The sequence below is a fragment of the Sebastes fasciatus genome, chromosome 16 (assembly GCF_043250625.1).
Source record: "Sebastes fasciatus isolate fSebFas1 chromosome 16, fSebFas1.pri, whole genome shotgun sequence".
Classification (NCBI taxonomy): domain Eukaryota; kingdom Metazoa; phylum Chordata; class Actinopteri; order Perciformes; family Sebastidae; genus Sebastes; species Sebastes fasciatus.
In genome coordinates, this window is record NC_133810.1 from 18,543,124 (window position 1) to 18,570,884 (window position 27,761).

The window sequence follows — 27,761 nt, forward strand, 5'->3', positions numbered from 1 at the left end:
GCATACTACTGAGGAACGCAGCATGCATTATGCACTGTATACTGCAGTAATAGTTTGTAGTAGGCGGTTACAAATACAGCCAATGTCTAAAAATGTACAAAACTCATAGTGTAGTATGTCGAAAAATGTCTTAAAAAAAAATCATAGCCAAGCATGTCGAAAAATGTCATGAACAAAGTCATAGTATAGCATGTCATAAAAATGATAAAAAATAGTATTTTTTCACATGTCCTAAATGCAGCCTGGTTAGTATTAAATAGGCATCTTAAAATGGTTGCTCTAAACAAAGGAGACACACACCTGAATCCATCTTGCATTCCAGAAATGACCTCCATCATCTCAGAGACCACTTGCTCTCTCACATTTGCCTCAAGAACGTCTTTCTCTTCCCGCTGGCGCTGCACCTCTCTTTTCAGGACATCAATAGCCTGCAGCAAAGCCTGAATAAAGCAGTCAGCTGTTAGGAACACTGGAAAAGTGTCAGTTTATTAGACATTTAAAAGGCTGGTAGGAAATGGTTTTAGTTGAACCTAAAAAGGCATCATCTAGGCAAAAAACTCCCATTGAAAGACGTAATGGCAACATTTTCGGATTGCTTTAGAGACGAGCTTGTTTTGCAAAAAAGAAAATTGGCTCTGGAAGTGTGGAATACATATTTAGCTCTCACATACGATGGAAGAGGCGGTTACCTCAGTATTTAACATGGTGATATCTCCGTCTTCAACATCACTCTCATCCTCTTCCTCTTCCATCACCGTGCTGTCGTTTCCGCGTGTTGGCTCACGCAGTAGGGACAGGATGTAGGCCACTCTGGTCTTTGTTGACGGGCCATGGACCAGCTGAAATTATAGGAGTAATGTTTTAGTCTCTTTTTTTCTTTGGTCTTATCCCTACATGCCAGACTCAATCTGTCTCTAAAAATCACAGAACTTGGATGTACAGTACAAGACTTTTTTTTTTACTTGAGTAGCAATAGCTGAGAATTTGAGGGCTTGGAGTGTCTCGTCGTATATGGGGGCACACGGGTTGATGTTGACCACCATGCTGGAGGTTCCTCGGCCACAGAAGAAACCCTGCAGGACCCGGGTAAGTTTACTGTCCCTGAAGGGCACCACTTGAGGGGCTCGCGATCTGTGGAGAAGTGTTGGAAGGTTTTTAAATTGTAGCTCTTTCTCAAACAGCTCATTGACAAAATATACGTTTTATACGTGATGCACTTGGTAACAATGCCTCATATGATATGGAACAATATTTTTAGCATCGCAGAATTTAACATGAAAGAAGCGGAGCATGAAAGTTAATCTTTGACCTTGGGAGCAGAAAAAAAATCTAAACTCAAAAGGTTCACTTACCAGAGGAGTTACGTGGGTTTTTCTTATTTTCTACACCACCACTACCACATCGAAAAGAGTGATCACCAGTGGTGTACCCTCATCACCAAGTTACGGTTAAACACTTACTTGTTGTTCTGGTTGTGCCTCAGAGCAGCAATACAGCGTCCCAGTGTTAAAAGGGAGGTGTTGATGTTGTTGGCCTCCTTCATCCTCTCACCGTTACGCTGCTCTTTACAACGTTCAGACCCGGCCAGATCACACACAGTCAGTCTAAAAAGGAGAAGGTGCAAGACACAGCACGGTTTGTAAACTCTAACTATACCAAAATTAAAACCAACCAAAGCTGAAATTTAGAGTGGGTAAATAAAGGTTAACTTACTCGCTGATGTGCATGGCCTGGGCTGAATCGGCCTCTGGGCGGACGTGCAGGACACGGATGGAGAAAATGCTGTGGCTGAGTTGGTGATAAATGCATTATCAGAGACGAAATGAGTGTGCGTCAAACACATATGTCAAAATAAATCAGAATATGGCAACAGTTGAATGTGCTCTTACCTGCGGCTGGAGTTTTGGTTTAGGTGAGTGCTGGCGAAGCTCTGGTTACGACGTCCAGCCCTCAAAATCCTCCAAGCTTCCTCGGCACTGCGGACCTGGATCCATGCGAGGTCTGATATAACGAGACGAAGAAGCAAAAAATATATATAATACTGCAAAATGAGAAGCAGCAGCAAAACATGTTGTATGTGCTACTGTACAGATTTATTTAGAAGTATTCATGACAATATTAAAAGAATACTAAATAAAGCAAACACCGGAGTATTTCAATGCAGTGTTTTTTATATGGTGGTGTTGCACTTACACCCAAAGAAGCAACGTACAGTTTTTAGCATCATTTCCTGCTTAATGAAGTGTAACATACATCAGATAAGAAAAGCTGCATACTGGGATTGAGCTTCAAACTTATATATATATATATATATATATATATATATATATATATATATATATATATATATATATATATATATATATATATATATATATATATATATATATATATATATATATATATATATATTAATTAAACAGTTCCATGTTCTATAAACATCAATTCTGTGAATGAGTTACCTTTCACATAAGGGTTGCCCTGCTTGTCGTCACTCAGCCGCAGCGTGACCCTTTTTCTGGGCAGCAGGGAGGGCGAAGCATCCAGTAGGTCATAAAGGAACTCGTTGTAGATTTCGTAGAAGGACACCCAGATAGAAAACTGCACCCCTTCCTCCAGATCATCTCCTCCACTGTTTGAAAGGCTGTCCGGCTCCAGACAAACACTGTCAGTGTCTGCAGAGATGAGTTTCAAAAGAACAGGCTTTTACACTGGCAGTAATGATTTCAATGTGATGGAGGCAGGGTTCAGCGTATTGAGTATGAAAGGGACTGGATGTATACTACAAATGGAATTTATATTTACACAAGTAAAACCATGTTGACATATTTGCATGGTCTAGTACCAGATCATTGCCTTCATCTGTAATTTGTCAACGATACCATATCCAGACTCTTATAGATACAATATGTGATGTGTATGTTATTAAACATACCAGCAGTCCCAGTAAATGTACTTGCATTTGCTCAGGAGCATATTTATATATATATAAAAAAAAAAAGGTGTGCAACAGACTCTGAAAATGTCCCAAATGTGTCTCCATTTGGAACACACTGCTGTCCTCCTCACCTTCAAGCAGGGTGGCCATGTGACTTGTAGAGGAGAGTCCTCCAACACCGCTGTCCCAGGTTGTAGTGGTACCACCTCGACGAGAGGTCAGGTTCTCATCCTGTAACAAACAAAAAAAAGAGAACGTCAGCTCATATCTGTGGGCAAGAAGACATTCTAATCCTTCGAGTAATGCGATTACTCAGATCAGCCAAAATAATATTAAAGCACCTAAATATAACAACTTTATACTCAAAAGACTTTATATTAAAAAGGTCCCATTTTCTTCCACTGCTAGCTGTGCAGCAGGTGCTGGAAGTTTTTATTTGAGAGTTCAAAGCTTGGTGGGACTAAGACTGCATAATGGACACAAACAAAAAGATAATTTGCCATCTCAGCTCATATGTCTCCAAACACCAACTTAGAGAGACACATGACAATCCTTTACTTTACTCAGACATAAACTCTTTCTACACTACTTCCTTGGTTGTTAGTGTTATTTGTTTTATATAGAGAGGTAAGTGGAGATATAGATGTCATTTTATATCTGGAGCAGTTACTGTGAGTCGTGTCATTGATTCTAGCTGAATATTTTTCAGGCTTAAAACAAGTTGGTTGACATTGAACTAGATGGATTTCTTGTCTATGCCCGAGTTCAGGATGAGTGAGATATTAAAAATGACAGAAAAACAATATATTTTTGACATATACTTGGCAGCAATAGACACTGGGACACAAGGAAATTACATTTTTAATTTCACACAGCCTTTAAAATGTGTTCTGTTTACCTCTTTGAGCAGAGAGTTTCTGCGGATTTCCTCCACCCTGACCTCTCCGGAGTCAAGGTGCCTCACATCCTGATACATGACAGGCTTTAGGTCCATGGCACCATAGAGACGGCCCTGCAGTTTCCTGAACAGAGACGCTAAAGCCCGGGGCAGGAGGCCTGCCTCTCGCCCACTGCCTGCGGGTCAAAGTTTGAGACTTAAGATTTGCATTTTAACTGACCACAGAAGCGTTGAGAATGCTATATCAGCATCAACAACCATTCCACAGAGCTGCAAAATTAACTTCACAACCAAACCTGGGCTTTGTACTGATGTGTTCAAGAAAGGAAATCTTACCCTGAATAGTGTAAGTCTTTCCAGAATTGGTGACACCATAAGTATAGAGGAGTCGGTTTTCTCCATGAAGCACATCTTTCACCATATTCTTCATCGTGCACTCATAAAACTGTTGCTGTGTGGTCTCTGGCCCAAAGATCTATGAAAGATGGGTGATGAGAAAACATCAGCGTAGCCTTTTAAAAAATAGAAATATTAAAAGGATGTTTTACTTCAGCATCCTCCTTATTGATGTTTATTGCTGACATTGATGCGTTTATTTAACACTATGCACAAGTATGACCCTCCTACCTTTGAGAAACTGAACTTGTGCATGCTCTGGGTGATGCCCCTCTCTGCGGTCCTCATGTTCTGAGATTCTTTTGGAGCTTTGAGCAGCAGAGTCTCTTCATCTTGGACAGCCACACAACCCTAAAAAAAAAAGAGTGAACCTTGAGCACAGAGTACAGGTGCACTAAAAGCAACAAATGCGCATATCTACTGTAGCGCCGCCACCCCATATAAAATGCAGATGAGGTGGTTTGGCACTGGAAAACTTTAAAAAGGGATATTGAAGAATCAGGTTGATAAGCAGGAGTAGTGCAACAAAGTGGGATTTATAAACAAAAAAAATCTAGCCCGACTTTGACCCATCACAGGTCATCTCATTGAGAGAGCGTTCCTATTGGCTGTGCTCCGGTCATGTGACCGAAACTTGGCGTTCCTTCACCAGATTTCTCAATGCATCACAAACGTTCTCATTTTACAGCTAAACTGTGCACTACAAGATGATTCTGAAAACATTTGAGGCGAGAAATAGGCATTAACGTAACATAATATTGATTCATATTTGATCAGCGCTGCCTAGTTTGGTCGGAGTTTGCGATTGATTGACAGCCGGCTCTCATAGACAGCAGACTTCAGATCAGCTCTTACAGCTTGATTTCCTCCGGTCTGTGAAATCTTGCAGATGCCGTTAGGAGCACCGGAGGACACAGAGGCAGATGATTTTTTTCAGGTTACCTGTTTCATGTACTACTGTCAGGATATAGCGACTGTTTTATAGAAATAACTTTTTAAAATCATATTTGCTCCAATCTCACCTACTTCCGTTTTAATACAAGATCTCTAAGTTACTGCTGGCATCTCAATTTATCTAGGGGCACTCACACATACCAATGAGCACACCAAATATTATAGAATGTATTTTACTGCAGAACTATTTTACCTATATCATCCTACATCTTAACAGAGCCCAGCCCCTCCCTTCCAAGAGGACATAATGAGGCAAACCTGTTTGCACTTTCCTTGACTGAGCTGCGGAGCAACTAATCTACCCCTCCATCCAAGGCAGGGCAACAAAATCCTATGAACCCGTAAAACAAACTAAACAATATTAACAACAACTAACAATTATACACACTACTTAACATTATGTCAAATAAACTGAAACATTGGACTGAAATCAACAATCAAGCAGACACAAAACACTGTTATTTTTGGGGAACAGGGCCCAGTGAAAAGGGAGAAAGGCAACCTTTTCACATCTACCCACAGAATCATGATCTCACCTGTTCTTCTCCCCTGCAATTCTCCGTCTCCGTAAGAGGCCGGATGCGCAGAAAAACCTTCACCCTCTCTGTGTTCCCTTCATCGCGGCTTCCTTGTCTCACCGCTGCAGGTTTCACTGCTAGTTTCTAGAGACACAAATTCAAAACATCTTTAATGTTTTGTTGCCGACATAGAAGAATTTAAAATCATGGAGGAGACAAGTCAATGTAAAAAAATATAAGTTTCAAAACATTTAACAAAAGGCTTTGCAAATGTTGTTACACTTTAGGGATTCACATGTTTTGTTGAGAAATGTTGAATGTGAACCTCATTTGTTTACAATTTAAACTCCACAGTGTACCTTGCAACACAAAAATGACATACTCCTGTCGACGCTCACCGGTTCTGTAATGGAAGGCCGGGTGTCCAGGCCGGGGGAAATGACAGAGATCTCAGGTAGACGTGGTCTGGACAGGCCTCCATGCTCTGCTGCCGTAGACTCAAACACAGCCATTTCCTCGTCCTCATCAAAGGGGCATCCATATGGGGAGGACAGCGCCATGCTTACCTGTTTAACAAGAAGACATATTGTAATCAGTGTGACGTAATTCAAAGTACGAAGTAATGGCAACCTGTTTCAAACCTGGCTGTGAGCCAGGAAATGCATAGGGCTGAGCCGAATGCTTCGAAGCTTCGACCATTGCCACGGTAATCAACCTCTAAATCAGTATTCGAATGCTTTGTGTTTTTGTTGTTGTTTGTTTTTATATAAGTATGTAATAATAATATATGCTGGCGACCTGTCCAGGGTGTACCCTGCCTTCGCCCAATGTTAGCTGGGATCGGCTCCAGCCCCCCACGACCCTGATTAGGACAAGCGGTTACAGATAATGGATGGATGTAATAATAATGTATAAAACCCAAAATAGTCCATAAAAAAAAAGGACTACTCCCACAAAATTACTCCAATTCAACATTAATTATTCTTAGTTATTCTCAAATGGACATCGCTGTTTGTTAGGTGTGGAGGTGTGTGTGTGTGTACAGTAGTGAGGCAGTGGCACTGTCCCAGGCACTGAAACGGAGGAGATGGAGACAGACAGAAGACCAAATCAGCTGCGATGCATTGCAAAGCTTCGACTATTTCTCACCAAAGCTTCGAAGCCCAAAAATGGTATTCAGGACAGCCTTACAAAGTAATCTATTACATTACCCATTCAACATTTATTCCTTTGCACTACTTCTATTTGTTTATGACTTACAGAAACACTTGACTTGTACATAAACATTGTATGTTGTTGGTTATTGTTGCAGGAAGGAAGCAGAATACAGTGGTTGACCAATGAGGGGCTTAACTCAGTCATTCACATCAGTTCAGTCTGATGTCAACCGATGTTGTTTAAATGTAAAAGCCACCTTGTAATGTCCCTTAGCATATATAGGCTCATGATACATCAGGATACTATATAAAGAAATGAATAAATAAAAATGTTAGTGCACAAAAAGGAACCTCCAATTGGGCCATCACTAAAGAATATGCAGCAACTCACTGTTATGAGACGATTAGCTTAAAATAAGGGTGTGTCATCATGAGACAAGGTGAGTAAACACAGAAACCGGTTGAAGACTACTTTGCCCTTAATAGTCAAAGACTAGTCTAACAGGAACATGATTTCTCAGGCTATCACACGTCCTACTACAAGTTTAGTATTGGTGCAGAAGAATGACATTATTGAAATCAATAAAAAATGATTTGACAGCATTGGGCTTCTCTGCTGTTTAAGCAGTCCTGCAAACTCCAAACCTCAGCAGTGGCAGTGAACACAACACATGGAGAGAAATGTGCTGCATTCAGAGCACAAATACATTTATGGTCTACGAACAGTTATGTAAAAAATAACTAGCATGGCTCCGGCTATGTACTGGTAGTCCCCCACAGAAACAGTTACGTTTAGATGAATTGCATGAAATGTTTTTACAAATAGTTATGTAAGACATTTCAAGTTCTCGAGGTAATAATCATAACTTGTAACCGTTATGCATCGTTAACATAAGCTGGCTTAACTCTCCCCACAGTTAGTGGACGTTAAGATGTTTCACAGTTTAGCACAGTTAATTGTCGTTCATATCTGCGAATTCGAATTTCAGTCAAACCATGTTTCAACACGACGTGAGTGCGTCAGTACGTAAAGTTAACGTTTGAACGTGCACGAGAAGCTTATAACCTGTTCGAACATTTTGTAAATGTGCTCCCTCCCACCAAACTAACACAAGCATGCTACTGTCGGCTAGCTGAATAAAAGCCTTTCTATTAGCTTTGTCAACATGCATTATCACAGTTGTATCGTGAGTAACAGGTTCATTGTTGTTGTTAGCATCGAAGGGTTCAAAGATTAGTTTAATTACCTCGAATGTGGAACGTGTGTTGAGCGCGTGGATTCCAGTAACGTTACGTTAGCTAACGTTAAATGTTCTTAAATTACTGAGTAGGTCGCCAAAAACTCAAGTACTTGACTAAAACCGGAGATACCGGGTTAAATCTAAAGCTACCTGAAACTAGCACTACCTTCTCCTCGAGTTCGGAGCCCTCTGACGCACCTCAGCTGAGCTGTTTCACCGTGCTACGTTTGGATTTTGAACAATGCGCTCCGCCTGCAGAGCGACTCACCGATTGGCTAAAACTAGTGACGTCACGCTCTAAGCGCCTACGGATCACAGCGTCGACCTCTCAAAGCAGCATCTGTTTTTCCACTGTGTATATTCTGCGGCATTCTGGGAAGATTTACAGGACTGGATGTCAACCAAAATCCAACTACTTGCCCCTCTCACAAGAGAAAATATTGTGTTTGGTATTAACATGAAGGACATTAAGAGTGACTTGATATTGAACAATCTGATACTGCTGGCAAATTTTTTCATCCATGCATCCAAATGGAGGAAAATGAAACCCCTATTTTCCATTTTCAAAAGGGACCTTGTGGACAATCATCTCAGTGCTTCAAGACTAATGAAAGGACAACATTCAAAGTTTCTCCTCAGAGCTTATGAAGAACTGAACATATGTGATGATGACCCCTAGAGCTACCATGGAAGAGTGCAGTCTTCAATCAAATCAAGTCAATCAAGTCTCAATCAAATTCAATAAACTCGTTGTAATGAAATGCTTCGAAACAGTGAACCATCAGTGCTTCAGAAAAGCTTCCGTTTCCCACTAGCTAAAGCGCCTCACTGTAACTCTGCCTCCTTAAACAAAGACGCCTTTCATGAGTTCCTATCACCCGTTGGAAATAAATGTGGCATTTTATCAAAACATGTGGTCATGGGTTGACAACATTATCATAAGGGATTATAATACACAAGCATCTCTGAAAGCTGGAGTGGGTAGAATGATATGAATGAATATGATTAAAAAAAAATATTTTTTATAAAACGGTCACTATATCCTGATAGTAGTGCAAGAGACAGGTAATCTGAAAATAAATCATGTGCCTCTGTGTTTTCCGGTGCTCCTAATGGCATCTGCAAGATTTCACAGACCGGAGGAAATCAACCAATCAGAGCCGAGCTGAAGTCTGCCGTCTCTGAGCAGCTGTCAATCACTCGTGAACTCTGATCAAACGGTCAAACTAGGCAGCGCTGATCAAATATGAATCAATATTCTTTTACTGTAGTGCCTATTTCTCGCCCCAAATGTTTTCGGAAAGATCTTGTAGTGTACTGTTTAGCTGTAAAATGAGAAAGTTTGTGACCCGACAGCCATTTTGAGATCAACTGAGGAAATACCAAGCACCGCCCACCAGCCGGAGCACAGCCAATAGGAACGCTCTCTCTCTGAAATGACCTGTGATTGGCCAGTTTCCTGACATGTGATTTTTTAAAGCGTGAAAACGGAGCCATGAGGAGGTGCTTCAGTCTGTATCTCTCAGAACACTTGAATTACAATATGCTGAAAGGTTATTATGGAATTTTTGCCCAATGATGCCAAAAACGTTCTGCCTACTGCAGGTTTAGGAAAGAAAGAAAGTCAAAAAAGAAAAAATGAAAGAAAGAGAGAAAGGGGACATAATTTGGCATGAGGGTAGGAGGGGAAAGTTATTTTGTATTGAAAGTAGAAGTAACAGGAGGCAGAAAGTGGAGATTTATCCTAAAATTAAAATATGTTTATTTCATGTGCATACCACAAAAATGTTACATTTTACATGATAATAGTAAGTGATACAAATACATTAAACACTGGATGTGGAGATTAGGCTATATTAAGAGCAGTGGACAAACTGTCGAGGAGCTCAACAAAAGAAATCCCTGCCACTGGCAATAGCCTATAATATGTCATACATGAATATGAAACAGCAAAACTGCATAAATGTGAGGTAATTGTGAGTAATATGACCATGTCTCCTATAAAAGAAATGCAGGGAACCGAAACACTATAATTTCTCTGACGTAAGGTATACAAAATAATTAATAACACATCACAAGAGCCGTATATATTTACAACACTTACCTCCCAGATATGAGCTAAATGTTGTCTTTTGGCACTTAGACAGAGTCCTGACTATAAAAAGGTACTTGAGTAGAGGCACTTCAACATCAAACATTGCTCTATTCTTTGTAAAATCTTACACACTCTAACCTATGATATATCAATATCAATAAATGAAACAGTAAAATGAAAACACAGTATTGCTTTTATATTTAACTTTCTGAATTCATGAAACAAACACTATTAGGACATTAATGAACACTGGCCAAATTTTTATTAAAATGAAAGCATTTAGCTTCACTTCATGATTCGCCCACTGAATGCTTACATCATTTAAATCAATGATGTCACACCATTTAGCCTTTAAAGTCTTGTCCCGGTTCAAAGTTTTGCTCCATAGTGGTGGCGATGCTGTGAATACTGACGTGGTTGTCTGAATTTTGGAGCCTTTGTTTCTGCACACTGTGCTGAACACCATAGCCAAAGTAGATGATTAAACCTGTTTAAAGAAAAGTTACATCTCCTATGGTCATGTTTGCTTATTTGATGCTTTTGCACACTTTGCTTAAAATGAAAATGTGTATTTTATAGTGATATTCTTCACATACCTACTGCCATCCACACTGCATAGCGGATCCATGTGTCTGATCCAAGTTGAACCATAAGATAGACGTTGACAAAGGTGCTGAAAATAGGAAGCAATGGCACAAAAGGAACCTGTGCATATGAAAGGGCAGAAACATTATGACAATAATATCAAAGCAATGAAAAAATACTCAACTTCCCTGTTTAGAAGTTTACAGTTGCAAGAAATATATGAAATGTTACTGGTTGGCAATTATTTACTTAATCTTAAACTAATCAAAGTGTATGATTTTAGTAATGACAATGGCTGAAATACATATTAAAGTATCATAACATGTGCACTTAAGATAGATTAGACATACCATGAAAGCAGCTTTGGTTGTATTCTGTGGTTGTCTCATGATGATCAGGGTAGTGAGGACCAGCATCAGGACAATGATGGAGACACAAAGTAAACTCCACCACTGCAGGGCGTGCAGGGAGTTGACAGCCCCAGATATGACGAGGCTTAGGATGATAGCTAAAAAGACTGAGAAGAACAATGTAAATTCACATGATTATTAACGATGGAAATCATCTACATGCTGTATAATATTTAAGGATGATGTTAAGATCACTTACTAATAAAAACAGTTAAAAGAGACACATTTTTTGATGTTCGTGAAGTGACTTGTGAAGGAGGAAATAATACTCCAGGAACTGTAAAGGGTTCTAGTTTGCTGAAACTTGACTCCTCGCTGAGGTCTGGTTGGTACCTGTGAAAGTGAGGAAATATAAATAAATGCACCCAAGCATTGGGTTGACAAAACATTTATTTCTATATATTCATATAGTTCTGGCTTAAAATGGGGGTTTCAGTAGGTTTTATTCTTGTTTCTTTGTTTTTTTCCTGGTTCAAATCAATTTATTTGAATCCCTGTCATGTATTATTATTGTTTCCAGCACACATCAGGCCAATGTCATCTTATTTAATGATCTTTTGTCATTATCAGTGAATGTAGTTAAATGGAAGAAAAATTCATTCTTAAAGGGATAGTTTGGGTGTTTTGAAGTGGGGTTGTAAGAAGTACATATCCATAATCAGTGTATTACCTACAGTAGATGACGAAAGCAATGTACTGCTGTGGACGGGGCCGGCAGCAAAACGTATTTTAGCCACCTAAAAGAAAGGCTCACCTAATAAAATCAATATCAGTTTAAGTGTACGCTATATTTAGAATATTTTCACTGCTTTATCTTGCCTTCAGACAGCCCGTTTCGACAGGGAACTGAACTGAAAGGGAAACTTATCTATGCTTTTTTTGTTAAAATATGTTTTGCAGCCGTCCCCGTCCACAGTACATTGCTTTACTCCCTTGCCCGTACTACAACCCCACTTCAAAACACCCAAACTATCCCTTTAATGTAGAAACTGCAGAGTATCTGCCAGCTGATATAATGACAGTTGATCAAAGTGTGCTACAAGCTCATTAACCATTTTTGACCCACAACCCTGACCAACACCACTCATAAACATGAGCTTATTCACAAACAAACATAGTGACTATTAAGATTAGAGTAATACATGTTTTCATTATTACGAATCATACCTTAATATGAGGATACAAATGGCAACAAGTGTGTAGGCGAAGAGGGTTCCAATTGACATCATGTCAACCAGCGCCTTCAGGTCAAACAATAACGCCATGATAGCTGAAAAGACATGAATAATAATAAAAATAATTTACATGAACTGAAATAATTTCCTTTTATACTCATTTCAATAAATTATATTTCCACTATAGCTTACACAGAGGTTGGTTAACAGGAGGGGATTTATATAACAAAACCAAAACAGGAACTAACTAAAGTTCCCAGAAAAATACAGAGAAAATATTTCAAATGGTTACGACTTGGCAGTTTTACCTGCTACAACACCTGAAGCCAGGGTCGCTATAACAGGACTTTGTCTGTCACTCATTTTACTGAGAGGGCTGAAGAGCAGTCCGTCCCTGGCCATGGCAAAGAGGACACGGGGCATCGGGAACATCGATCCTAACAGGCTGTGGGGAAAAGCTCAAATAACTCATCAATAACCACTTAGTGACTCGTGTTATTTGCTTCTGATTTAATCTGTTATAGTGAATCTAATGATCTTAATTTACAGGATGTACTGCACTCTACATGTTAGCCAAGGACAATGATAATTAAAGTATTATAGAAATTGAAAATTTAATTAAGGGGATTGATTGATTTGGCTTCGATTTGCAGAGTTGAGTTGGGTTTGTAAATGGCACATTGTGTTTCATACCTTGTGGACAGTGCACAGAGGGATCCCACAGCCACTACATACTTTGCAGGGCCCCAACCGATGTATGTAAAGGCCACAGGCAATGGGCTGTTAGGACTGAGCAAATAGTACGGCATCATGAGGGTCAGGGCTGCAGACACACCAAAGTACGCCAGGAAGCAGATGAGGAGGGACGCCACGATGCCGAGGGGGATTGACTTCTGGGGGTTTTGAACCTCCTCTCCTGAGGAAAAACACATCATCATTGTATTGTCGTTTATATCATGCTATGCCCCTGCATCCTCTCTGTGTAAAAAAATTACCTGTTGTGGCAATGCAGTCAAATCCAACAAATGCATAAAAGCATGTGGCTGCTCCTGCTAATGTTCCCTCAAAGCCAAAAGGGAAAAATCCTCCACTCCCAATTCTGGTGGTGTCATTCAGTGATGTGAAGTTTCTGTAAAGAGAAGACATGGTGATGCTTTGTCATGCAACAATAATCAACAAACTGAATGATAACTACTTATCAAACCTACATTTTGCAAGAAAGGTCAACATAGCAGCCTGAAAAATACCATTACTGTACAATACTGTTGTTAAACACAGCAAAGCACAACATCAGTAATACTACAGTCAAGTCATTACATGTTGGTGTGTTTTTCATTATATATATAAAATAAGAACACATACTCATATCCATCTTCGAGAGACTCTTCACCAATGTACCAGTTGTTGATGTCCCCCTTAATGAATCCAGCGAGAATAACAAACAGCAACACCAGGATGTTAACTGCTGTAAAAACCTTATTTACAATAGCTGACTCCTTAACACCAAACGCAAGAACCCCTAGAAAGCAAACAGACAGAAAATATAAAGTTGATCATAAATACAATGGAAACTTGTTTCTAAAAAGACACTCTATATACATTAAAGGTGCTAAATGCGAGTTTGGGAGCATTATTATTGCCTGTGGGGCAAGCTCACATGCACGAACATGCACTAAAAGCATGCACGTTTGGCTGGGTTATGTCAACAAAGCATCGAGGAGCCTACAACACCCACAGAGGGAGACTGACTTCATTCTCTGCTCAGGTAGACATTACTCCTCTATATCTTTACATAGCAAATAGTTGTTAGATTCTATATTAATGCTCTGGATATCACACAGAGCACCGTGGACAATTATAAAATGTGATTATCTATTGTTTTTTGCCTTCATTTTTTCCACATATAAATTAGAATATATATAAATTCTGATATTTGGTAACAAGCCGCAGGGGTTTAGTTTATGAAACTTGCCTGCCAACAGCATTACGAGGCCAGCTGCAAAGAAGTCTGGGTAGGGAGCCAATCCAGGTAACTTCATTGCAGCCTGTTTGCCTAGAGAGTTGGCAATCACATTTCCAACGAGCTCATCGAAGGTCCCACTCCATGCTCTGGCAACACTTGACGTCCCTAAAAAACAGTTTTTTAAAAAAGGAGATACAACATAGGTATATTAACAGCAACTCAATAAATGGGCCACCAGTGTTATAAGCAACCATAAAAATCCAAACTACATTTTTATTATAGATTTGAAGCTCATTTGAGAAGAAGTGTTTATTAAAGAGACTTTTCCAAGGTGACTATTAAACATCCGTCCATCACATATTCAGAGTGGTACTATCTTTACCTATGACATAAGACAGCAACAAGTTCCAGCCAGTGATAAAAGCCCATATCTCTCCCACAGTCACATAGCTGTAGAGATAGGCAGAGCCAGTCTTGGGAACACGAGCTCCAAACTCAGCATAGCAAAGTCCTGCAAAGATGGAGGCCACCGCTGCTATCAGGAAGGCGATTATGATACTGGGCCCGGCCACGGTTCTGGCCACCTCTCCCGACAGCACGTACACACCGGCCCCCAGCGTACTGCCGACCCCCAGGGCCACCAGGTCGAGGGTGGTCAGGCATCGCCGAAAGTTGGACACCTCTCCTTCGGGCTCCAGAGGTTTCCTACGCGACAGGCTCTGCAGGAACAGCAGTACCTTTGCACCAGACATCCTGTTAATTAGGATTGACAAGGTTGACACAAGACTGAAGCACAAAGTATATTTCAATTTAAAACAGCCTAAAGACAAAGCCAGAAAATGTCTCAGTAGACAGTGGTTTAATAGCATTTTCTCTAGAAAATGTTAAATGTAATTACATTTCCAAATCAAATGTCAAATCAAAATATTAGACACATATAAACAAATGCACAAGTTAAATGTTATCCTGATCTGCAGTATTTGTCTCATTATAGTCCATTTCATTAGAATTGTATTGCAGAAATCTTGAGAAAAAGGTCAGCTATTGATAAAAATGCTTCAATAGTTTGAAACTGTAAGTAATTACATTTACATGATTGTATTTTCACAATGCCATATGATTTTACAGTTTGTGCTGCTGTAATGAAGGAAGTCTTTTAGCCGAACAATTTATAAGAAATAATCACCTTGTACATCACATTCAGTAAGCTACAAGCACTCTAACACCCACAGTGAGTAATTTACTCACACTGTACAGACATAAACATTGTTGAATACAAGTACCAAGTTTTACTGGTCCTTGTCAGACACTGTGATTATTTACTGCAGGGCCTGTGTTTGTGAAACAGGAAGAATTTAAAGTGGGTAGCTTCACTACTGTACATTTTTTTTTTACTATTTACATGATGTATCGATGATTCGTCACTGACTAGATGAAGTCAGGTAATAATTTTAATTTCAAAATGATGCAGACATTTAGAGCTGAAAAAACAATCATATTATCTAACAAACTGAGATCATATCCAGTAGATTATATTTGAACTCTTATAAGAAAGACATCCTTACCTTTTCAGCTGAATGCTGCCGTGTGAGTGACTGTGTTTTGATCTGTCCCAGACCACACACTATCTGTGAGGATAAATCCATTCACTGTGAACTCTTCGCTTCTCAACATTTTTGACAGGTTATGTTACATTTCAGACATACGTGTCATTTCTGAGCAAGACAGGATCCGAATGATTTGTTTGAGGGCACTTCTGGCATGTCAAACAATTATATAAATTGTATAAAGCACTTTCTTCATGTATGTGTGTAAATTATATGATGGAGGCTTTTAAACTTTCACTTTTTTTGTACATTTTTAAAATGAATGAATGAATTAAAAACACTCATTTGTGATTAATAATTAAGAATAAAAATAATGATTGACATTAAAACATATTTTGTTCTCCATAATTTTTGATGTCCTAATTTTGATATTAAAAAACAGCAATATTAAGTAGTACACAAAATAACCATTCATGCCATTTCAATTAGAAACCTGCTGAAAACTGTAAATAATGTTGTCACTTTGCTTTTAATAATTAAACTCATAGTTGCTATTTGTCAAAAAGGTTTTCTTCTAAAATAAACTTACAACAGAAGGCCACTGATGCACCATTTTAGTTGGGTTGTACTCAGGCAATTGAGAAGTCAAGATTCCCGATTAGGTTGAATTTCATTTCCAGTTCAAAATCAAACACACATGTGTTCATCATGCTGCCTCTCTCTTGCTCCAAGCCATGTCCCTTCCTGGTGCATCACCTGACATTGACACACCTGCTACCTTCATCATTAGTCCTGGCTTTCAGCTAACAAGTGCTTGGTTTGGTGCTTAGTGCCCCTAGTGTCTACAAAAACCAACATAAGTAACAAATAATAATAATGAAATAATCAAACTAATGAAACAGCTCCTACAAAACTGATTAAAATGATACACAAAGAAAAGGCTGTGGGAGTGACATAAAATAACTTATTTGTTGTATAATTCAATCATTTAAATCTGTACTATATGCAAAAAAAACATGTTTAACAACTCATTATAATTCATTTCAACTCAAAGTTAATATGATTTAGACTTTTTCAGATAATTTTTATCGTATTCAAATCTGGGCTGAAAAAAAATCAATGCCTGGTGAAAACAGCACAACCCATCAAAAAGTTTAATTAAGCTGATGATTTGTGATCACACTTTTGCCTTTTCACTCCGTGTTGTAATTTTCAGTTAAAGTGTTAGTAGGCAGAATATTTTTGGCATCATTGGGCAAAAATTCAATAATAAACTTTCAGCATAGTTTCTGAGCAAGTGTTCTGAGAGATAACTAGACTTCTGCACCTCCTCATGGCTCTGTTTACAGGCTTTTTTTAAAAAAATCATATTTGATCCAATCTCGCCAACTTCAGCTTTAACTGCACTTTCTAACTCAAAGTCCTGAAATCTGTTGAGTCTATAAGTCCATCAGCTACTCTTTTTGTTGCTTTTTTAACTGAAAAAAGTCATCTCTTTACTATATTCAGAGACTTCTATTATTATTTTTAGAAAGTGATTTGTTTCGGTTAGAACTATAGTAACTTTACAAAGAATGGCGATATGGCAACTACAGAATCTGGAAATCCCTTTCAGTAATCTTTAATACACAAAACAAACTCTTCTACTAAATCTTGATTAATGTGTTTGATCATTGGCCTCATCCTCCACATGAGGGCAGTGTTTCCAGCTCTGCTAAAGCATGTTCTGAAAACACTTCTGAATCTCCAGCTGCTGATCAAACAGTTGAGGTCTGCATGTTGGTCCAAATGTGCTTTTCTTTATTTAATTAATTCTTAATTATTTATTTAATTAAACTCTTCTTTCAGCTGTGAAGATGATTGAAACAAAAGTATAAATATTTCCAAAGACGGAGTTTCATTCGCTCTAGCCACATCAATGCGTTAAGTGCCATAGAAGATTTGGCATGTATCAGGCCCCTATGCTAAAGATCTCACTATTATACAGTTAACTGGTAAAGGCGTTCTCAGAGAATCCTCAAATTATAAAAGAATGGTGTGGATAGAGGATCTTCAGACAGATATTACAGAGAATGAATGAGAAAAGGCTTGTTATCAAGCACAAACGTTATCTATTAATACTAGATTTAAATTGATCCAATATAACTGGCTTATGAGAATGTATATAACTCCTGAAATACTCAATAAATTCAATCCTAATATCCCAGACAATGGTATAAAATGTAGAACAGAGAAAACTTTTGGAAAGGAATAATCGACACAATTTCTAACATCATCCACAAAAAATCCCTGTAAACCCAGAGATTTGTATCCTTGGTTTTATCCCAGAAAGCCCTGAGAACTCAAGAACGCAAGTTAAGCGAAGCGTCTTATAGCTAGACATTGGAAAAGTGTGAAAAGCTTACATATACGATCTAACAAAAAAGTGATATCTTTCATGAAATATGGGATTTATACCTTACAGTTTTGTAATCAAGACCTGACAACGTATTTTCTTAAATTTGACATGTACCAGTGTAGGTACGCATTTCTGCATGTGGGGATTTGTATATATGTATACAAGTAATTTATTTTTGTTATTGTTATAATTTTGTAAACTATCATTTTTTGTTGTTATCAACACCGAGGGCTCATAGTTCATGGGTGGGTATATGGGTGAATGAGGGGAAGATGTCTCGAAGGAGACTTGAAAGATGTAACCAACCTATTTTGGAAAAGTGATGTATTATGTTCAAAATCAATAAAGATATGTGATAGAAAAAAAAAAAGAAACTATGAAGAACTCTAGAGTGCAGACTATTTATTTTAGGATCTCCCGTGGGTGATGTGTCACGGACACAGCGTTGGGTCGTGTCACAGATAAGTCAACATGTTGTAAAGTGAAATTGTTTTCACTGGAAACATCTGCTCAGCAACAAATTGAAGACTTGCTCATCAGAGCATAAGGAAACCGCTAATTGTTTGAGCAACATGATGGTGCGATCCACTGCTTCTAGGGGTTCCTGGTATCATGCTGCAGCTCTTCTGGCAAAAAGCAATAAAAGATTAAACCTGCCTTGAAAATTGATCTCTGGAGAGCAATAACATGAGGATCAAATCTGAATTTGGGGTTGCAGAAACATGTTAGTAGCTTTTCATTGATAAATGAATAAAATTACACTCTGGCACTTTGAACTTAATTTGTCTTTTTTTTAAATATACCTTCATAAAATGTACTTGAAAAAGAAATTATTATACTTGTAGTAATACAGACACAAACATCCAATTATACAACTTAAAATACACGCTAATGACAAAGACAACGTGTCTCCTACGTGTCTGTCTAGCTCATATTCTAGCTAGAAAGTAGCTAGTTTGCATTGTATTCCTGTAACGCTGGTAATAGCAGATCATTTCTAAATCTCTCCGAGTTTAGGTTGTGATGACTTTAGTTCAGGAGGAGTGAACTGTGAGTAGACTTCATTAGCTGAAGGAAATGGACTACCCCTCTCCCTGTTAATGATTCATCTGCACAAAGAGGTTCAGAAGCTTACACCATTGTCCAGTGAATTCATTCCCCACCCTGGATATTTTAGGAAAAAAGGCCTTAAAGTCTGCGTATACCCGCAGATCAACTATCTCAAGTGTATTTAAATCACGCACTCTGGAGTTCACGCGGTAAGTTTGATTCTGTGTTATTTTCCATGTTTGATGTTTTAATTGTTTTTATTTTGGAGTTAAAAAGCACCAAAGAACTGTTTTATGGAGTTCAGCCATAGTAAGCTTACTTTTTGATTAAGGCTTGATTAAGGATTAATCAGTAATTTAAAGATAAATGATACTTTAATGGTCAATTACTTTGCTGACTTAGCTTTGAAAACATTTTTAAAAACTGTTTTATCTATTTGGAACAGGTAGAAATTGTGTGAATTGTAATTTTGGCTTATTTATTACTGTTATTTACAAAAAGAAGACATGGGGGACATTGGATATTAAAATTGGACACTGGATAATTAATTTGTACTTTTTGATTAAGGATTAATCAGTAATTTAAAACAAACGATAATCGCCTATTACGGTCGGAATACTTTCCTGATTTAGCTTTGAAAACATCAATGAGTTTTAATCTATCTTTATCAATTTGGAACAGGTAGAAATTGTGTTAATTGTAATTTGGGCTTTTTTGAAATTATTGTTATTTACAAAAAGAAGACATGGAGGACATTGGATACTAACTTTGGATAATTATATGATTGTATTCTACTTTTGTTTGAAATTGTTATTTTAATGCAAAATATGCTTTCCATCCAAAATGATGGCAATAAGAAATTGAAATAGATTTTATATGGCTATGCGTAAAACTTCTCTCAATAATATGGCAAACAGTGGCTCTTCCAGCCGTTAGTTACTTCATTATCACAGCTCTGCCCCAGCATTTTTCCAGCAGTATTAGCCAGATGCAGCAGGCTTCTCTCCATGGTGACTGGGTTCACTGGCCACCGCATGAGACCGAGCACTCGCAGGAAGGAGGGTCATTAGAGTGTGACTTCACTCATGTAAATCCAGAATCTATTTCGGTTCAGATGGATATGTCAAGCAGCATGACTGCAACGTTACTGAGGTGTGAAATGTTAAATGTTAAAATTCATCTGTTCTTAGAAACATTACAAGAGCAGTCAACTCTATCCAACCTATCCAATAAAAACATATGTAACTGTGTAGTCCTGCTAGAGTAGGTAATAGCCTTAGGTCATGTTGGCTTCTAACACCATTTGTTGCCCTCTGTCCCTGTTTATATGGGAAAATGAGCTCAGTGAGTGGAGTTTATTGGGCGGTTTCCAGCACAAGAATGCCGTTTATATCGTTGTATTAACAAGAAAATGAAACTGCTGCTGATTCATTTTCAACTAAAGTTTCCTTTTGTACATGCATGTTTATTTTTAATAGAAATATATTGAATCTCTGATGGGATTTGAGCTCATTTGACTACAAAAGCATGACATGTTTTTTCCCTTTTTCCTACAGTCAGACAATCTCATCAGTGCAAAAATGAATAACACAAAACAGCACAGCAGGCAGATTGATGGGAGAAGATAATACTGAGAATACCTTCATTCTGAAAATAATCCTACCCATTAGAAAGACAGGGAAGATGAGACTGGTTCTGTATTACCTGATAGTGCTGGGGTCCAGCTATGTGATTTCAACTTACGGGCCCCATCAGAGAGCACAGATGACTGGGGATATTTTGCTCGGAGGTCTTTTCCCCATACACTTTGGAGTTGCATCCAAAGACCAAGACCTTGCAGCCCGGCCTGAGTCCACACAGTGTGTCAGGTAACATTTTGAGACTGCTTTATATGCTTTTGACTGGATGAGTTTGCTCAACTCGTCTAAATCCACGCCTTGTTTGCTTTTACAGGTTCAATTTCCGTGGCTTCCGTTGGCTCCAGGCAATGGTTTTTGCAATCGACGAGATAAACAATAGCAGCACTCTCCTGCCCAACATCACCCTCGGCTACAGGATCTTTGACACATGCAACACCGTGTCAAAAGCCCTGGAAGCTACGCTTAGCTTTGTGGCCCAGAATAAGATTGACTCCCTGAATTTAGATGAATTTTGCAACTGCACTGATCACATCCCAGCAACCATTGCAGTAGTAGGAGCAGCTGGATCCGCAGTCTCCACAGCAGTTGCAAACTTACTGGGTCTTTTTTATATTCCTCAGGTGAGTAACTGAACAGTAGCTATATCGGTACCCAACAAGTTCTCATCCCAACTCGGCACAAACCGCCGCTTTGTCACGATCCTTATTTTCGTCATCAAAACCACTATAGTTACCCTTGCCGTCACTTTAGGATTAGACAACAAAACCACTCTAGTTAGGTTTAGGAAAGAACTACATTTGGGCTTAAAACTACTACGTTTGTACAGTGAAAATGACACTGAACAAACAGCTGATTGTAACGTGACGCACGGGACACAAACAGCGGTCTCCTGGATGAAAGCCGTGTTTGTTGGACTCATCAACCTGCCCTCCTGCCCAGCATTTACTGTTGCCGCGAATAGGTTTTTGTAGTTAATGGAACGCACGGTGCAATTCATACCTCAAGGGTGCCTTGTGCGGCGGTATCAAACGCCAATGGCTGTGACAAAGCCTCGGTATTTGACGCCTTGGGAATGAGAACAGGCTGCGGTACCACATCAATACTCCTCCTCAGGAAACATAATGCCTGGATGATGTGTTTTATCAACAAAATGACACAAATCTTTACATTGAATAAAGATAATTAAGCAAGACACAATGAAAACCTGATACATCATCTGAAATCTTTACCGTTTCAGATCAGCTATGCCTCTTCTAGCCGCCTACTGAGCAACAAGAACCAGTACAAGTCCTTCATGAGAACCATTCCTACAGACGAGTACCAGGCCACAGCCATTGCAGACATCATTGAGTACTTTGAGTGGAACTGGGTCATCGCTGTGGCCTCAGATGACGACTATGGACGCCCAGGGATTGAAAAGTTCGAGAAGGAGATGGAGGAGCGAGACATCTGCATTCACCTAAATGAACTAATTTCTCAGTACTTTGAGGATCATGAAATCCAAGCACTGGCTGACAGGATCGAGAACTCCACAGCTAAAGTCATCGTTGTGTTTGCCAGCGGCCCAGATGTGGAGCCTTTAATCATAGAGATGGTGAGAAGAAACATCACAGATCGGATCTGGTTAGCCAGTGAAGCGTGGGCTAGCTCCTCTCTTATTGCTAAACCAGAGTATCTTGATGTTGTGGCGGGGACTATTGGCTTTGTTCTAAAGGCAGGGCATATACCTGGCTTAAGAGAGTTCTTACAACAAGTCCAACCAAAAAGAGACAGCCACAACGAATTTGTCAGGGAGTTCTGGGAAGAAACCTTCAACTGTTATCTGGAAGACAGCCCGAGACAGCAAGAAAGTGAGAACGGGAGCACTAGTTTCAGGCCTTTGTGTACTGGTGAGGAAGATATCACAAGCGTTGAGACCCCGTACCTGGACTACACACACCTTCGTATCTCCTATAATGTGTATGTTGCAGTTTATTCCATTGCACAAGCCCTGCAGGACATCCTCACCTGCACACCTGGACAAGGACTCTTTTCCAACAACTCTTGTGCAGATATAAAGAAAATGGAAGCGTGGCAGGTAAAATGTTGCACATTTACTACATAAGCAGTTAATTACCTAACTTAGCCAATTTTGAAGCATCCAAATGTATAATTCTGCCTCACAGGTCCTGAAGCAACTCAGACATTTGAACTACACCAACAGTATGGGGGAGAAGATGCACTTTGATGAGAACGCAGACCTGGCAGCAAATTACACCATTATAAACTGGCACAGGTCTGCTGAGGATGGCTCCGTGGTGTTTGAGGAGGTCGGATATTACAATATGCACATCAAGAGAGGAGCCAGACTGTTCATTGACAAGACAAAGATTCTGTGGAATGGATACAGTTCGGAGGTCAGTCAAACTGTTTTGTATGGGTCTGGGCCCCCCTTAAGGGGGCGCCAAAGATCATAGTGGGTGCGCCAGGATTTGACTGCTCTGAGGTTGTCAGGATTAGATTTGCACATGTATAACTAATATCATAATAACACACTTACTGGATAATTTGTACAAAAGTCTCTTTTTGCTACTTAGTCGGCCACACTCTGTTTAAACCCATTATTTCTGCACAGTTGCAGATAAAGATCAGGCTACACTAATATAATTAGTATTATGCTATTAGTAAATTAGATTTCAGTAGTGGCTGTGAAAGATTGTTTCAGACTGACTACACTGAATCACTATACTGAAATCGAGGAATTTGTTTGAGGATTTGTAATTTCTTTGAAGGTGATGACAGCCAAGTGCACAGCTTTTCTTAGATACAAGTAGGGAGGACTTCAAGGAACATAGGTTGGGAACCACTGATATACATTAATGTATTCCGTTTTTTCATGTCATTTGGTGTATTTTTCATTTTCCCGGCATGATCTACTTGAAATTCTGAGCAGATAATCACAGCAACGATGTAAAATATGTAAATTTTTGAGAACGTATATTATTGCAATTGCTGCAGGGCCCCATTTCCTTTAATGTAAAGGCTAAGGTGATCTTAGCCCTTCAGTGGGACTAATATTTGCATTAAAGCTGCATCAACTGGATTTTTTTGTCCACTTGGGGGCAGCAGAACTAGCTGTAAATACATCATTGACAAACTGTAGTATCACCTCATAAAATTGTTATGTCAATCATGTTAGCAAATACTTGCTTCTATTATTTGCTAATCGCTAACTTTGTCTGGGCGGTAGCATGCAGAGGTTTTACCGGAGCTGGAAACAAGCTGGTATTATTAGTGAGAGTGAACCAAACAGTGCATGTGAGGGCCATAAAACCAAAACAATGAGATGAAAGATGCTAAAACACTTTGTACTAGAGCTGAGGGGAATTGCAGAGCTGGCTGATAATTATCTGTGGATTTGCACTACTACATTATACTGCTTTCACATTAAACATAGGTCATTTGACCCATTGTTCACAATGAAAATGAAATAGTGCAGCTTTAAGTTGTTATTGGGAAATGGGGCCCTGGATGTTTTATTAATCCTCTTGGAATCCTTTGGATTGTTCTTCTTCTTCAAACTATTCTTGAATAAATTTAGAGGACATGATGTATAGTCATGTCCCAGTAGGCAGGTGAAAAAAAAGGTCCTCCAGGACTTCAATCTTTTTGTAAAACATCTCGTGAAGGATATATGAAGAAAGTTTGCTTCACTGCAACAATGGTCAATTATGAAGTCCATAACTTTAAATTTGTTTTAAATTTGCATAATCAATTACTCCGAAAACTCCTAATGGATTAGTTCAAATGCTACCAAAATTGATTCACAGATTGTTTAGATTCTGAAGATGAAATGTTGTAAAAGTTTTGAAATATGTCAAAAATTGAGGACACAGTGACAGTGTTGTAGCATAATATGGACAGTACAAACAACGTGTCCTAACTTGTCAAATGTGCAATCTGTATGGAAATGGAAATATATGTGTTAACCACAATCATGTGTGATTAATTTCAGAGTTTTACCTGTAACTTTGCAACTTACACTGCATTCATTCTCGTAGACCTCCATTTTATTTATAATTCAGCCTGTGAAAACAAAAGACACCCAGTTCAGGAGAAGCCTGGTAGTCTTTCAAACTCACTATTTTTTATATAAAACCTTATACCAATTACATTTGATATCAGATTTACATCCATTATAAGTATATTTTCAGCTCTTTCTGTCTGTTTACATCCTATATAGGTGCCATTCTCTAATTGCAGTGAGGACTGTGAGCCCGGTACCAGAAAGGGGATCATAGACAGTATGCCCACATGCTGCTTTGAATGCACTGAGTGCTCAGATGGAGAGTACAGTCATCACAAAGGTATTGAGACGCCACACATTCACAATCTCATGTCTACTAATGTTACGCCTGGCTAGTGTTGTCGTTCTAACACAGATGATTTCTTTATTTATACAGATGCCAGTGTTTGCACCAAGTGTCCATATAACTCTTGGTCCAATGGGAACCACACATTCTGCTTCCAGAAGGAAATTGAGTTTCTCTCCTGGACAGAACCATTCGGGATAGCTTTGGCCATATGTGCAGTACTGGGTGTGGTCTTGACAGCCTTTGTGATGGGAGTCTATGTCAGATTTCGCAACACCCCAATAGTGAAGGCCACAAACCGAGAACTGTCCTACGTCCTCCTGTTCTCGCTTATCTGTTGCTTCTCCAGCTCCCTCGTCTTCATCGGAGAGCCACAGGATTGGACGTGCCGTCTACGCCAACCTGCCTTTGGGATCAGTTTTGTCCTCTGTATCTCCTGCATCCTCGTGAAAACTAACAGAGTACTTTTGGTATTTGAAGCCAAGATCCCCACAAGTCTCCAACGTAAATGGTGGGGATTAAACCTGCAGTTCCTGTTGGTGTTTCTGTGCACATTTGTCCAAGTCATGATATGTGTGGTGTGGCTTTACAACGCCCCCCCTTCCAGCTACAGGAATCACGACATTGATGAGATCATTTTTATCACCTGCAATGAGGGATCTGTGATGGCTCTTGGGTTTCTTATTGGCTACACGTGCCTCCTGGCTGCTATATGTTTCTTCTTTGCGTTCAAGTCACGGAAACTTCCAGAAAACTTCACGGAGGCCAAGTTCATCACTTTCAGCATGCTCATATTCTTCATTGTTTGGATCTCTTTTATCCCTGCGTACTTTAGTACTTACGGCAAGTTTGTTTCAGCTGTGGAGGTCATTGCTATACTGGCATCCAGCTTTGGGATGTTGGCCTGTATCTTCTTCAACAAGGTCTACATCATCCTCTTCAAACCATCCAGGAACACCATCGAGGAGGTCCGATGCAGCACCGCAGCCCACGCTTTCAAAGTAGCTGCCAAAGCTACACTGAAACACAACACAGCTGCGAGAAAGAAGTCCGGGAGCATTGGTGGATCCTCTGGCTCGACTCCGTCCTCATCCATCAGCCTCAAGACCAACGGAAATGATTGCGACGCGACTTCAGGAAAGCATAAGCCGAGGGTGAGCTTTGGCAGTGGAACAGTTACTCTGTCCTTGAGCTTCGAGGAGTCGAGGAGGAGTTCTCTGATGTGATAGCGTATGTGTCAAACATCAGCTTCATCAATCCCATTAATAGGCTGTATTTTTGGACTCTATTCTGAAATGCATTTACATGTAGACTTTTTCATCTTCCCATTTTCTTAACATTTTGTCAGAAAAATGACCAATCCAACTAATATACTGTACTACAACTACTGTTCTACAACAATTCTACAATTTCATTTATCAGACGCTTTTGTCCAAAGCGATGTACATCTGAGAATTCGTACAACACAAGCAAGGATCTAGATAGGAGGGAACAACATGAGTAAGAGCCAACAACAGCTTCAAGTCCGATCGGACACAGGTCCCGACAGGAAGTGCACAGGGGCAATGCACAGGTTGGATAGAAGCAGTTTTTTTTTTTCATCATCATTAACATTATCAACACGCCATCAATGTCATCATCATCATGAATATCCTAATCAACATCAGCAACATCCTCAATATCATCGTTATCAACATCATGAATAGCATCAATGTCATTAGGTGTGGAAGTGTTCATGAAAGAGCTGGGTCTTTAGCTTTTTCTTAAAGGTGGAAAGGGACTCTGCGGATCGAATGGAGTTCAGTAACTCATTCCACCACCGGGGGACTACAGAGGAGAAAAGTCTAGCTAGCGACTTAGGGCCCTGTTGTGATGGGAGTACCAGGCGCCTTTCATTGGAGGGAGTGTAGACCTGGATGAGGGAGTTCAGGTAGGCGGGAGCTGTTTTTTTTTCTGTTTTGTAAGTGAGCAACAGGGTTTTGAATTTGATGCGACTATACCTGAATCCTGTGACTCTTATTATTTTCAGCATAACCCTGATGTACACTAAGCCTATTAATAATATTACAAGATTTTGTACAATTAAAAACATTAAATTAGATCCTTAAGTTGTTTTTTTTTCCTTTGGAGATGTTATATGTTAACACACCATGTTCAGCACAAAGACCTGACTGGTAACATGGAACAACATTTGACCAGAGGACAACCCATAAGTGAGACCAGAGGATGTATCATGACTCACACTGTAAATACACAATTACAGGATGTCGACCAAATGTTCCATACTTTGTAATTACAGTCAATCACAGGACAACAAAAGAAACGGAAGTATAGTCCCTCAACAAATTCATGCCAAATTCATGCCGCCATATTAAGGGTACCTTTGGGTCGCACAAAGTGTGGAATAAATTGGACATACTTGTTTGGCTTACAGTAATAAAGGA

At 39.3% G+C, this 27,761-nt stretch overlaps 3 protein-coding genes across 7 annotated transcripts in view; 1 reads left to right on the forward strand and 2 right to left on the reverse strand.

Annotated features, from left to right (window-relative positions):
• kif20a (kinesin family member 20A) overlaps positions 1 to 27,761 on the reverse strand; it is a 119,795-nt gene that overhangs the window by 2,865 nt on the left and 89,169 nt on the right. For 3 of the 5 annotated variants that reach the window (XM_074611699.1, XM_074611698.1, XM_074611702.1), the window contains 13 exons: positions 6,103 to 6,270; positions 5,723 to 5,848; positions 4,464 to 4,583; positions 4,173 to 4,311; positions 3,837 to 4,012; positions 3,070 to 3,169; positions 2,463 to 2,675; positions 1,890 to 2,001; positions 1,714 to 1,788; positions 1,461 to 1,604; positions 963 to 1,131; positions 690 to 839; positions 301 to 440 (listed from right to left, as the gene is read on the reverse strand). In XM_074611699.1, coding sequence (XP_074467800.1) covers positions 301 to 440; positions 690 to 839; positions 963 to 1,131; positions 1,461 to 1,604; positions 1,714 to 1,788; positions 1,890 to 2,001; positions 2,463 to 2,675; positions 3,070 to 3,169; positions 3,837 to 4,012; positions 4,173 to 4,311; positions 4,464 to 4,583; positions 5,723 to 5,848; positions 6,103 to 6,270 — 1,832 coding nt within the window. Of the gene's footprint in view, positions 1 to 300; positions 441 to 689; positions 840 to 962; positions 1,132 to 1,460; positions 1,605 to 1,713; positions 1,789 to 1,889; positions 2,002 to 2,462; positions 2,676 to 3,069; positions 3,170 to 3,836; positions 4,013 to 4,172; positions 4,312 to 4,463; positions 4,584 to 5,722; positions 5,849 to 6,102; positions 6,271 to 8,108; positions 8,371 to 27,761 lie in introns of those variants that run through there. The other 2 variants (XM_074611701.1, XM_074611700.1) reach the window with 2 other exon arrangements.
• On the reverse strand, positions 9,835 to 16,690 carry LOC141753241 (cationic amino acid transporter 2). Its single transcript, XM_074611705.1, has 13 exons — positions 16,467 to 16,690; positions 15,896 to 15,958; positions 14,713 to 15,083; positions 14,340 to 14,495; positions 13,730 to 13,886; positions 13,363 to 13,496; positions 13,061 to 13,283; positions 12,676 to 12,812; positions 12,360 to 12,462; positions 11,392 to 11,525; positions 11,133 to 11,299; positions 10,794 to 10,902; positions 9,835 to 10,684 (listed from the first exon to the last, which is right to left on the reverse strand). The coding sequence occupies exons 3-13, from the start codon at positions 15,080 to 15,082 to the stop codon at positions 10,542 to 10,544; spliced, it is 1,833 nt and encodes a 610-aa protein (XP_074467806.1). The 5' UTR covers position 15,083; positions 15,896 to 15,958; positions 16,467 to 16,690; the 3' UTR covers positions 9,835 to 10,541.
• Positions 19,402 to 27,349, forward strand: casr (calcium-sensing receptor). The gene is made up of 7 exons (XM_074611697.1): positions 19,402 to 19,534; positions 20,882 to 21,193; positions 21,279 to 21,585; positions 22,203 to 23,042; positions 23,131 to 23,361; positions 25,188 to 25,311; positions 25,408 to 27,349. The coding sequence occupies exons 2-7, from the start codon at positions 20,940 to 20,942 to the stop codon at positions 26,541 to 26,543; spliced, it is 2,892 nt and encodes a 963-aa protein (XP_074467798.1). The 5' UTR covers positions 19,402 to 19,534; positions 20,882 to 20,939; the 3' UTR covers positions 26,544 to 27,349.

What these genes read in the sequence shown, in the direction of transcription:
- LOC141753241 (XM_074611705.1), bottom strand. Translation starts at nt 15,082, where the DNA reads ATGTCTGGTGCAAAGGTACTGCTGTTCCTGCAGAGCCTGTCGCGTAGG. An exon ending in TCTCTCGAAGATGGATATGA is followed by an intron (nt 13,497 to 13,729) that starts GTATGTGTTCTT and finishes TTCTCTTTACAG; the next exon opens with AAACTTCACATCACTGAATG. An exon ending in GGCTTCAGGTGTTGTAGCAG is followed by an intron (nt 12,463 to 12,675) that starts GTAAAACTGCCA and finishes ATGTCTTTTCAG; the next exon opens with CTATCATGGCGTTATTGTTT.
- casr (XM_074611697.1), top strand. Translation starts at nt 20,940, where the DNA reads ATGGGAGAAGATAATACTGAGAATACCTTCATTCTGAAAATAATCCTA. An exon ending in GTCTTTTTTATATTCCTCAG is followed by an intron (nt 21,586 to 22,202) that starts GTGAGTAACTGA and finishes TTACCGTTTCAG; the next exon opens with ATCAGCTATGCCTCTTCTAG. An exon ending in AGAGTACAGTCATCACAAAG is followed by an intron (nt 25,312 to 25,407) that starts GTATTGAGACGC and finishes TTATTTATACAG; the next exon opens with ATGCCAGTGTTTGCACCAAG.